Source organism: Hibiscus syriacus, unplaced genomic scaffold (assembly GCF_006381635.1).
Source record: "Hibiscus syriacus cultivar Baekdansim isolate YM2019G1 unplaced genomic scaffold, ASM638163v2 tig00110988_pilon, whole genome shotgun sequence".
Taxonomy (NCBI): Eukaryota; Viridiplantae; Streptophyta; class Magnoliopsida; order Malvales; family Malvaceae; genus Hibiscus; species Hibiscus syriacus.
Genome location: NW_024062942.1, coordinates 496,139 through 508,817, shown reverse-complemented (window position 1 = coordinate 508,817; position 12,679 = coordinate 496,139). Strand labels below are relative to the sequence as shown.

At 36.9% G+C, this 12,679-nt stretch overlaps 1 protein-coding gene across 1 annotated transcript; it reads right to left on the bottom strand.

Moving 5' to 3' along the window:
- Positions 1-9,021: 9,021 nt before the first annotated feature.
- On the bottom strand, positions 9,022-10,733 carry LOC120148954 (organic cation/carnitine transporter 7-like). Its single transcript, XM_039161912.1, has 4 exons — positions 10,462-10,733; positions 9,657-10,369; positions 9,366-9,568; positions 9,022-9,281 (listed from the first exon to the last, which is right to left on the bottom strand). Exons 1-4 carry the CDS (start codon positions 10,731-10,733, stop codon positions 9,039-9,041), a joined length of 1,431 nt encoding a protein of 476 aa, XP_039017843.1. The 3' UTR covers positions 9,022-9,038.
- Between the last annotated feature and the right edge of the window lie 1,946 nt (positions 10,734-12,679).

Below are 12,679 nucleotides of genomic sequence, written 5' to 3'. Positions count from 1 at the left end.
TCTGACTATCGCATTGCGATTTCCCAAATTCGCGTTGCGATTTTCCTAATTCGCAATGCGAATACGTAAATCGCAACGCGAATTTGGAAAATCGCAATACGATTACGTAAATCGCAATGCGATTACGTAAATCGCAATGCGAATACGTAAATCGTAATGCGATTACGTAAATCGCAATGCGAATACGTAAATCGTAATGCGATTACGTAAATCGCAATGCGAATACGTAAATCGTAATGCGATTACGTAAATCGCAATACGAATACGTAAATCGCAATGCGAATCTGTAAATCGCAACGAGATTCTGACTATCGCAATACTGAATTTCAAATTCGCAACTCGATTTCTGAATTCGCAATAGGTTTTAATTTCGCAACACAAATGTTTTGGGTATATAACTACGCAGCAGCAATAACTCATAACCTAAATCCCTAAATCGCAACTCATTCCATCTCCATCTATCACTCTCTCCGGCGACATCCGTTCCTATATCCAACGACATCCTTCCCCATCCAGCAACATCACTCTCTCCGGCGACATCCGTTCCTATATCCAACGACATCCTTCCCCATCCAGCAACAGGTTTTAGTTTCGCAGCTCGTTTGTTTAGTAAATTAATTTACAATAATGAAATCATCTAATGTTGATCATGTTTGGATAGATTTGTGTTTTGGAGGGTCATGGGAGAATGTTAATGGTGTTTTACAATATATGCCTTACCCACCCATGAATCTTCAACTAAAACATGTAAAAAAGTAACTTATGAAACTCTAATGTTACGTGTTGCAAATAAATTGAATTTAGAGCCCCTAAGTGGATTTAGGCTATCTTATCAAAGAAATGGTAAGTTATTTGTTAACGACAATGAAGATGTGAACGATTCATTGCTTACATTAGTGTTCAAGTGATGATGTTACATGTATGTTGTTGACCTAGAAGTAGTGAAGTTGGGTCAGTAGCGGGTAGAAACTAAGTTTTTCAACCCCAGTTTATGGTGCTCAAAATTTAATGGTTCTACAAATTTCATCACCAAGCAAATATTGTTTCACCACATTTCCAATACCAAACACAATCTCAAAACCCACAACCTTCTCTAATCCAAATCCCAATCAACTTTCAGCACCAAATTTCGGTTTTCGTATTGACAGTTAGACGATGATGAGCCACAGAAAAAATTGTGAGTACAGTCAGTATTCAAATTTGATCTTGGTCAATACCCGGATTTGATCTTGGTCAATACTCGAATTTTGATGATTTTCAGAAGAAGAAGAAACCCTGCGTGTAATGATTTTGATATTGGTCAATACCCGAATTTTGATGATGAAACAGCCGTTGCGAGGGAGATGTTGTTGATGATAATGAGGAGGAAGTTACGACGTAAATGAACATGTTGAACATCCATTATGTAATTCATATACACTGAAGAATAAAAAAAAGAAGAAGAGAAATCCCCAAAGAAAAGTCTCGAAGAAAATGCCACGGGAGTATAACTAGAATATGCCAGAATTACTTCAGATACCGGAAGAAGAGTTGGTAAAGATAGCAGTTGATTGTTACACAAAAATTATTCGTATCAAGAAAGATGATTGTTTGATACAAAGGAAGACTTGAAGATAGCTTTGTATACGAAATTTATTGATAAACATACATGTTCAAGAACCCAAGTTTTCCTCACCATAGATAGGCAAACAAAAAGGTTGGGTGGTTTTCTGGCTGAGTTAATGTTTTGAATGGTAGGGTATATCGGGAACATGAAATTATGACTGACATGAATGCTCGGTTCAAGATTAGTATCTCATATTCTCAAGCTTGGAGAGCCAAATGTTATGCCTGGAATTATTGAGGGGGTCGCCAGAAGCATCGTTTGCCCAACTGCCGGCTTATTGTCACAATTTAAAGCTGAAAAATCCTGGTCGGTAACTCATATCAAAGATAGAGATGGACGCTTTGAGTTGCTGTTTATCGCCATTGGTGCTGCGGTTAGTAAATCAATAATAATTTTGTTGACTAATTTTTGTTAGTTACATGCATTTCACATTTAAATGATTATTTTCTTGTGTATATGATTTTGTAGTTTCGTTCGTTTATTAATTGCATGCACCCAGTTATTATAGTTGATGGAGCACATTTAAAAGGTCGATACCTTGGAGTAAACTTATTAGCAGTAGCCATGGATGCTAACAATGGGATACGCCAATAGCGGGTTTGGCAAATCTGAAACCTCTGATCATGGACATGGTTTATGGGGCATCTAAGGATTGCATAGGTCCTATTAGCAATCTGACAATCATATCCGATAGGGCAAACGCAATTGACAACGCTGTTAGAAGGTGTTTCCCAGATGCTTTTCATGGACTTTGTGTTCATTTGTATAGAAATCTAAAATCAAGGTCTGTGGTATAAAAAATCACAAATGGACATACTGGAAGGTTGTAAAAGCTTATCGGGAAGTGGTTTTATAAGCTATAAACTGTTTAAGACGTGTTTTGCCTCAGTGTTCTCAAACACTAGAAGATGTCGGGTTTGAAAGATGGTCAAGAGTACATCAACTGGAGCAAGATATGGTTTCATGACGTCTAATAGTGCAGAATCAATCAACGCTCTAAGTCGTCATTCCCGGAAATTACCCATTACTATGTTAATGGAGTTTTTTCGAGCCTCTATTCAACAGTGTACTAAAATAAAAGAAACCATACAGGTATTATTTCTTTAAATTCGTAACTTATCATATATTTTATTAAGTATATTTATTAAATTTACAGGAATTGGAACATCGTGTTACACCATGGACAGAAAAAAGATAACGAAACGTGTTGTGAAGTCAACGTCATGGAGAGTTGAACCATGTTCAAACACTTGTTGAAGTATTGGATAATAACTTAAATGGGCTTGTCGATCAAATGCAAAGACGTATAGTGTATAAATGGCAAACATTGGTTATCCGTGTGGCCATGTTATAAAAGTTTATCTTCATCTAAACCAAGATGATTCAAGCGCATACGCTACGGATTGCTACACTACAGAAGTATATCGACAGACTTATGGCGAGATTGTCTACCATATTCCACATCCTTCTGAGTGGGACATACCAGATGACTTACAAATAGTTTTGCCACCAGCCATGGACAGAAGGCTACCTGGCCAACCAAAAAGTCACGATCGTATACCGTCTAAGGGTGAAGAGAAGAAGAGATCGACATGTAGTCGGTGCAAGGAAAGTGGTCATACAGGTTGACATGTGGATCCCCAGTGCCATCACAATCATCTTTTCCTCTACCAAAATATGGATCCTCATCAAAATCCCAATCACAACCGGCTTCACCTTTTGGGACTGTTAACTTAGGTGATTTTTAAATGCAAACGTTGTATTATGTGTATATTATGTGTGAACTTTTAACATTTTCAGTTAGGCATATATTAGTAACTTGAGTTTGAACATTGCTATGATATGTTCAGTTGTTATCACTTATTAGACATTCATTTGACTATCGCAACGCGGAAATCACAACGCGAATATGACTATCGCAACACAGAAATGACTATCACAATGCGGAATTGACTATCGCAACGCGGAAATGACTATCGCAACGAGAGAATCACAATGCGAAATGAAAATCGCAACGAGTGAATCGCAATGCGAAAATGAAAATCGCAACGCGAAAGTTGCGATAGTCATTTCCGCGTTGCGATAGTCTGTTTTGCATTCAACATAATGCAGATTGAAATCAACAAATCAACTATTACATTTCAATCAATTAAACAAGCACAAATATTATGTACACATCAATTAAACAAATCAACATTTACAAATCATCTTTTACAAATAAATTAAACAATCAAAAAATAATAATGAAATCAACTTTTGCACCGATACATCCATTTCACGCAGCTCACTTCAGGATTAACCTGCAGAAACTAAACATTGAATCAACAACACTTTCTACACATCTAAAACCTACAAACAGCAAATTATTGAATTCTAGCTACTTAACCAAACATTTTCAAACCAAAAAGAGTAAATATGTTTAACAACACTTGTATTTGACTTACAAATTGTTTATGGACACTTCCATAACGCGGATGCAGGTAGGCAGCGTCTCGCATATATCGCTCTAGCCATAAAATGCCAAAACCACAAGCCTACTACACCTCTATCTCTATCGGTGGGAGGTAGAAAATATGTACTTCATGTCATCAAACGCTCCAAGCACATGCTACGAGAGGACCACAATCCCCTCTGGCTTCCTTCGTTTGTTGTGGCGCGGTCTCGTCTCTGATAACTGTAACATTGAACTTCTTTGGCTTCTTGTTTCCAGACTTAGTCCAATAATCAATTGCATCTAAGAATTTAGCCAAATGAGAGCTCCATCCCTTAATCATATCTCTCAAATCAGATAATGATATGTAATTTATAATGTTGTCATATACTATTGTCTTTAGGGATGGGAGCTGAAGTTCGACGAGAAGCCAATGAGTACGGTCCAAAACAGGGATAAACACCTGCATCGAAATGTAATAATTCAAATTACGCACTTATTTATGAACACCTTTAAAATATTTAAACAAATATACTAACCTTATCGACCTCCCACTATGCAGGATAAAGTTTAGCTTGTCCATTAGCCAACACATATGATTCCTGTCGTTGATTCTTCAAGTGAACTACGTGAAAAGACGTCGACATAATTGTATATCGCGTTTGTTTAATATTTTTCTTTAATTTCCTTACAATTAGAAGACGTGTCATCCATGCATCAATATGTTGTTTTACAAAAAAATACATATATTAGTGAATTACATAAATTTTAAAAAAAATTAATCAAACTGAAATATAAGAAATATAAGACTTACCCCCATCGAAATAGTCGTTGTCTTCAACCCCTAATAATACACCCCACCAAGACCGTTCAATCAACAAATGCATATCATCGTTGAGTTTGTATATGTCAGCGTAACACCCTTGGCTCCGCTCATTTAGATAAAAATCAACTGCGGTCTTAGCCCAAAGGGTATTATCCAGAATTGTTTCTGGTAGTTGTTTCCTCTCCACTTCATCTGCCGGAATGGTACTGGCCGGTAACTTATACGAAAGCCAACAGTCATCCATCATGTCCGGCACGTAAGGGGGCTTCTCAATAATTTGATATATTACGCCATGTGAATCGGGCTCTAGAATGTTGGGAGGGACCTCTTCAACAATGACAGTGGCCTCTTGAACGGTGGGAGGGGACTCTTGAGGGATGATAGGGGCCTCTTGAACGATAAGGGAGGCCTTTTGAACGATGACAGGTGAGTCGGCCTTTTTCTTACGGATTCTTCGCACTATTGGGGTGAATGGAGACGTAATGGCACGTGTACGCCGTCTGATGCGTGAACTCCGTCTTGCAAGAAAAACCCGGCGTAGAGCATCCACCTTAGCGGGCCGCTAAAAAATAAATTAATACATAAATCAGTAAATAAACAGACATGATATTAAATAGTGAGAACAAAGACAAATATATTTCAAACTTGCACGGTATTCACCCAAGTCATTATTATATCATTGTTCACAAAATGCATCATATAACATTCCAGAAGTAAACACTTATATAAACATTTAAAAAGACAACATATAGGTTTAGTGCAGGTTCAATGACAACATAAAGAGTAGTAGTTTATTCTTGAAACTTAAATTTTCAGCACTGTGAAGTTAGTATTTGTCTTTTGGTTGAAGTAATGCAATTCATTCAAGTTTCAATTTGCAGAAGAAGAATAGAATCTGCAAATGACTATCGCAACGAGAGAATCGCAATGCGAAATGAAAATCGCAACAACAAAATCGCAACGCGAAAATGACTATCGCAATGCGAATTTGACTATCGCAATGCAATTTTCATTTCGCATTGCGATTCTTTCGTTGCGATAGGCAAATTCGCATTGCGATAGTCATTTTCGCATTGCGATAGTCATTTTCGCATTGCGATAGTCATTTTCGCATTGCGATTCTCTCGTTGCGATAGTCATTTTCGCGTTGCGATAGTCATTTTCGCATTGCGATAGTAAACTATTCTTCTTCTGCAAATTGAAACTTGAATGGATTGCATTACTTCAACCAAAAGACAACCAAAAACAAATACTAACTTCACAGGGTTAAAGAATAAATAGTTAAACAGTATTGGCAGCAACCGAATGAATTTACTAAGCAATCTAAGTGAAATTACGAGTAAATTTATCATCAAGTTAAATATGAAAAATATTAAACTTACCTCATTGCGTAGAGTATGAACCTTGTTCTGCAACGATGCTACAATCTCACGTATAGCTGCTACCTCACCATGTAAAGTAGACACCTCAACACACCATGCACCATTGTCATCGCGTAAAGTACCGACCTCCTCACGCAAGGCATTGACCTCATTACGTAACTCCCGTAACTCATCCTGTGGAGGTGGAGAACAGGGAGATAAACGTCGTGGCATCTTTGCCGGTCGCCTATCATGAGGTGATGATGGAGAAGAGGCTCGATGATATGACAGAATAGGTGATGACTCTCGTTGTGGAGGTGTATATTCGGGTCGATCAGGTGATGGCTCTGGGTGAGGTGATACCTTTCGAAGTGGTGGCTGCTCATCATCTGTGCCGTCAAAAAAAAGCTTACTAGCTTGCCACCAATCAGTGGCAAGCTCAGTTTCCGTGGGTGTCAGCCTCTGTAATGGAGTGTTGGCCTCCTAACAATAAAAGCTCAAACAAAGTTAAAAGTGTACTAGTAATACTTGTTTATAAACATATGGTAGTATTTGTGTTAACTTACATTATATTGTAGTATACGGTAGTAAATCTTCCCATTGCTGCAAGGACCGTTTCCTCTTCCAAGAAATAGCCCTAGGAATATCATTAGAAGTTTTTAATACATATGTCTGCATGGCGGGAAAGGCCTCAAATATCCAAATCTACAAACAATATAATAACAAACATTAGTAATTGTTAAAGAATTAATTATAATTTTGGAAACATTATATAAAAATTATTACCTTAAAGGCCCAAATAAAGCTGACAAAGTGTATTTGGAACCATCGCCACGCAAACTTTTCTGATCATTAAAGGCAGGCGACAACTTATTCCATGTAGCTCTCATAGATACGAACCCCACGGAAACAGGTTCCAGCTTTAGGTCCTCTACCAATTTAATTAGATCATTAGGAATAGGTTGTCGGGCCTCTCTGCCTAAAAAAGCCGGCTTGTAAAGTATTAGAAGGCATACTCGGACAACCGACGTCATCCATCCGAGTAAAACCATTTTCTTATTCAATAATCTCGTCAAGTCTTCCACGTGTAAATTTGAATTCTTCTTTGACTGCTCAGGAAAAACCCGGGAAAACCATGATAGGTGGGTAATATGTCTAGTGTATCGATCTACATCATCGTGTCCGAAGCGTAGACCGGTGATTAAGCAAAACTCTTCCCGCCCAAAACACGTATACGCCGGTGGAAAATCAAACCATATATCTTCATCACGACGTTGTATAGTCTCTGGTAGATCGCTAGTCATGGTTTGAAGAAACAGTGGGTCAACATAGCATCTCCACCCAGATGTTGTACTTTCAGCCATGGCCCGAAGCAAGTATCCTCAAATATTTTCTTTGTGCAGGTGAAAACTTCGACGCAATTGTTTGGCCAGGCTTACTTTATTTCTTAAGGTCAATTGAGCCGAATAAAAGTTCTGCAAAAACAATAAACATACCAATTTAGATATACCAAAAACTACACTATGAAGATATGAACAATAAACATAAAGAGTAGTAGTTTATTCTTCAAACTTAAATTTGCAACACTGTGAATTTAGTATTGTTTTTGGTTGAAGTAATGCAATTCATTCAAGTTTCAATTTGCAGAAGAAGAATAGTTCTGAAACTTTAAATCGCAACACGAAATGAAATCGCAACACGAAAATGACTACCGCAACGCAAGAATCGCAATGCGAAATGAAAATCGCATTGCGATTCTCTCGTTGCGATAGTCAATTCGCATTGCGATAGTCATTTTCGCGTTGCGATTCACTCGTTGCGATAGTCATTCTGGTTTCAAATACTAAATTGAAAGAAACTTGAATGGATTGCATTACTTCAACCAAAAGACAAAACAAAGACAAATACTAACTTCACAGGGTTAAAGACTAAACAGTTTAGCAGTATTGGAAGCAATCGAATGAATATAATAAGCAATCTAAGTGAAATGGTTAATCTATTATTGAAAACACCAGTAAACTTATCATCAATTTCATATGAAAACCTAATAATAATGCAAAAATTTCAAAATAAAAATAATTAAAAAAACTAACCTCGTGGTTGATTTGGTTGATTTTCCATTTCTGACCGTGAATGATTTTTGCGGAGATGGAGATTGTTATCGTCGTGGGGACTGATTTCGTCAGAGATGGACGAATGTCGCCTTAGAGAGTGAGAGATGGAGATGAGACGAGAGTTGTGTTTAGGGTTTTAGGTTATGAGTTGCGATTACGGATATACAGGACGGTTCAGAGTTCCGATATATTAATATATTCGTGTTTGGAATTTGAAAAAAAAATACGCGTTAATACGAATAGCGCTATGTAAATCGCATTGCGATTTACGTATTCGCATTGCGATTTTCCAAATTCGCGTTGCGATTTTCCAAATTCGCGTTGCGATTTACGTATTCGCATTGCGAATTAGGAAAATCGCAACGCGAATTTGGGAAATCGCAATGCGGTAGTTAGAATTGCGTTGTGAATCTGGAAACTGATTTGCGATACCGGAGATCGCGTTGCGAATTATCGATCGCATTGCGATTTAGTTGGTCATTTTGGCAAATCCAAAAAAAGTTGGTTAAAATCGTATATTATAAGGCATTTTTAGTCACTGAGATTATTTTCTCTTAAAAATATATACCCAAATAGCAGTCATAGTCACAAGTAAATTGGGGTGGAAGTAAGAGCCTATAAACTGAATTTATTTTATTTGATAATAAAAGGATATTGATGAACATTTACAAAACGGATGGAGCCTTGATAGTTAAGTTAACTAAACAGGTGCAGTGAGCTTTTGCTTAACATCATCGGTCAATTCTCGACCCTTGGTCTCTATGGGTATGAGCAATATGCATACCCCTGATAAAAGTATTATAGCCTCAAACATCCCAATGGCAGCTGTTTGATGACATCCCTGCACCAAAGCTACCGCAACATAGGGACAAATCATACCACCGATTCTTCCCATCGAGCTTGCTGATCCGAAACCCGTCGTTCTTACGGCGGTCGGATACACCTGCAAGTTAAAGCGAGAATAAAAAACAAATGAAATCTTACAAACATCGCCAACAATGAGATGAGGATTTGACGATTCGTTTACCTCCGGAGCATATATGAACAGGGTGGTGAAGGTTGCGGTGATGCATACTCGTGATCCAAATAAAAGGCCTGTTGTTACCTTTTGAGTCTGATGGAATACCAAGGGGAATATTAAAATGCAACAGATGAAGAACAAAATCGCCATTGAAAGCCTTCGACCGACTCGGTCTATTGTAAGCGCTACTATGATGAGCCCCGGAAATTCTACAGCAACCGAATCAAAGCTTTACGAGCGTATTTTTTTTTATTATTACAAGCAGATGAAACTATGTATCAGTGAAAATCAATGAACCTGCAAAAGTAGTGATGAAGACATCTTTGTAGTTAACATCTTCAGATATTTTGGATTCGGTTTTGTGTCCGGCACACCTAGAGCGGCCTGTGTTTAACTCGGTAGTGAGTAGTACCAGTCCGTAATAATTAAACGAATTTCCGAAGAACACTGCCCACAACAGCAGGGTTGGCCTAATTAGTTCTCGTGAAAGAAGCTTTAAAATTGTTGAGAAGGGTCCTTGTTCAGGCTTTGCAGGAGTTTCATCTTCATCCAAGCCAGCTTGATAGTCTTCAGAAACAAGTGTTCCAAGAGGCACTTTTGTGCCATTGACTTCCGCTATTCTTTCCAAAATAATCATCGCCTCCTTTGTCCTACCGTTCAAGCAGAGGTACCTTGGCGACTCGGGTGTAATAAAATAGAACGCAAGGAGACCGAACGAAGGGATCGAAGAGAAACCGAGCAGCCATCTCCAACCCAATCTTGGCATCACAATCCAAGCGATGGAGGCTTCAAACACCGCGCCGACGGTCCAAAATGCTTGGAAAACAACCATCCATGTGCCTCGATTCGGCGGGGGGATGAACTCGAGCAACCAAGAGCAAAGGACCGGCCCACCCCCTAACCCGATACCAACCACGCAACGGAAAACCAGCAAAGACGCATAATTTGGTGAAAAGGCACTTGCAAAGCCAGCCAAAGTAGTAACTAGTGCAGTCATAAGGAAACCCTTCCTGAGGGGGGGATACAATATTTTTCAAACACTGGTGCAGCGGTGTAAATAAGGAAAACACAATGACAAGAGAAGAGAGGGATAGAACCCCACCTTCTTCCATATTTATCTGCGACTACACCCCAGGAATACGCTCCTATTAGCATACCGATGAAAACCACACTGGTTATTAAGCTTTGTTGTTTGGCAGAAAGATGCCATAATCTTTGGACTACTGGGCCTATGAACGACAGAAGCATCATTTCCATGGCTTCTGAGACCCATGCCAGTGCCGCATAACCAAGCACACAAAATTGGTATTTCCCAAACCCCAAGGTCATAAGAGCATCGTCCACTGTAAACGTTCCTCTTGCCTCCTCTGCCATATTAGCGGCTGATTTAAAACAAAGGGGTTACACAAATTAAAAAACCACCAGATTCGGGTCAATGTGTTGCTTAAATATAAATTGGTTTATGTCTAATAACTCAAAATAATCTAAATACCAATCCTTCAATTCTCATACGATGAAAAATTATAGATAAAATAATGTAGCATGTACCATTGTTCTTTTTATAAGCATCACCTTAACCGGTGACCTGCATTAATTATCAGAACACAACAACGTGATGACACGAAATCAAGTCTATGACAAGATCTTCAGTTTCATAATATTAAAACAGAAAAAAAAAAAACAAGGGAACTGGTGTTGTCAGAAACGGAAAAGGAACCTGATTCCGGCTTGAAACAGCAAAATGCAAATCTTTAATGAAGTAATTTCTTTTGTTGGTAATATAATCTTTGCTTTTAGTAGTAATTTTTTCTTGGTTTTGTTTTTCCCCTTTTTTGTTTTGTTTTTTATTTTAAGAATAAAAAAAGGAAAGGAAAAGAAAGTTTAGGGTTTTATTTTTAAATTGTATAAGGTGTTTTTGGCACCAAAGTTATGGTGTTTTATTGATAATTTGGGCTTGAAATTTCTGAAAACTTGTGTTTAGATAAATAGTGGGGTTTGTTTGACGAATTCAACAGTTTGGATTCAGAAGAGAAGAATGATGAAATTCTGGACCCTTTCTTTTAGGAACTTTGTTTACTTTTATTACTTTCTTTTTTTAGAAAATTACTACACTCCACATTTAGATAGTTTTCTCTAAGGGTTTTTTTATAATATGAATTAATAACAATATTATATATATATATATATACTTTTTATTAATAATATTATTTTTTATATTTGTCTTTTATAAAATTTTAAAAAACCGTTTCCTAATACAATATGATTTGTCTTAGTGAAGCTGTGCTACTGGCAAAGCAAAGGTTAAAGAGGAGGCCTGTCCCTGTCCTCCAAAACCAGCATTTGCGGAGCTACCCAATTGTTTGGATTGATACGAGTAACGATTCTTTTGAATTTTATGGGACGGAGGATCATCCTTCAAAACATGCTTCAGATTGATGCCACTGCCATTTAGTAGAGGCTTGAGATTAAGAATGAAGTATTACTACAAAGGCAATACATATTCAAGGATAATTTTAATTTTAATAATAAAAAAGAAGACTCATTTTCCACACCCACAACCACAACATCAACTTCACTTATCACTACCTCCTGCCCACAAGCAGACACGACACAAAACAAATCCATTTTAAATTTTTATTTCAAAAGATACATATGGGTAGTTATGCGGTGGCGCGCTTAAAAAACGTTAATATACGGCGTGACCGGTTAAATAAGTGATTGGTTAAAATTTAGACCGGTTATGTTATATTATTTAATCGGAAATATTATAAAGTATAATAACATACTAGTAGCGCTTTATAAATGAATATTAGCGCTTATATTGACCTATTTTATAAGTAAACCGGTATATTTACCGATAGCATTGCAAATTTACCTATTACATTATAATATATTGAAAGTGTCTATACTTTTTATATAAAATCGATATTTTTTTTAAAGTTATGTAATTTATGTTTTTTTTAATAGTGTTTCATGTTTCCACCTACAATATTAATTTAATAATTTCATTGCACAAAAATTATTTGATTGTTTTGATATTTTATAATATTTTAGAATTTAAATTTAACAATATTAACCAAAGATAATAATAAATATGTAATATATGTTTATTGTTTTAGTTTAATAATCTATATATCGTAACGTAAAAAATAAATCATTATACTCCTATAATTACTAAATTAATATCTTAAAACTCACTCAAAAGATAACCTTAAATTAATGTTTTCTACAGTGAAAAAAGTATGGATACTTTTATAAAAAGGATAGATACTTTACAATATAAGCACTACCTATTACATTATATAAACGCTACCTATTAC

Coding starts and splice junctions, on each gene's coding strand:
- LOC120148954 (XM_039161912.1), bottom strand. CDS start 10,733: ATGGCAGAGGAGGCAAGAGGAACGTTTACAGTGGACGATGCTCTTATG. Junction 9,569..9,656: donor CTTCATCACTACTTTTGCAG/GTTCATTGATTT, acceptor CGGTTGCTGTAG/AATTTCCGGGGCTCATCATA. Junction 9,282..9,365: donor TGTTCATATATGCTCCGGAG/GTAAACGAATCG, acceptor TTTAACTTGCAG/GTGTATCCGACCGCCGTAAG.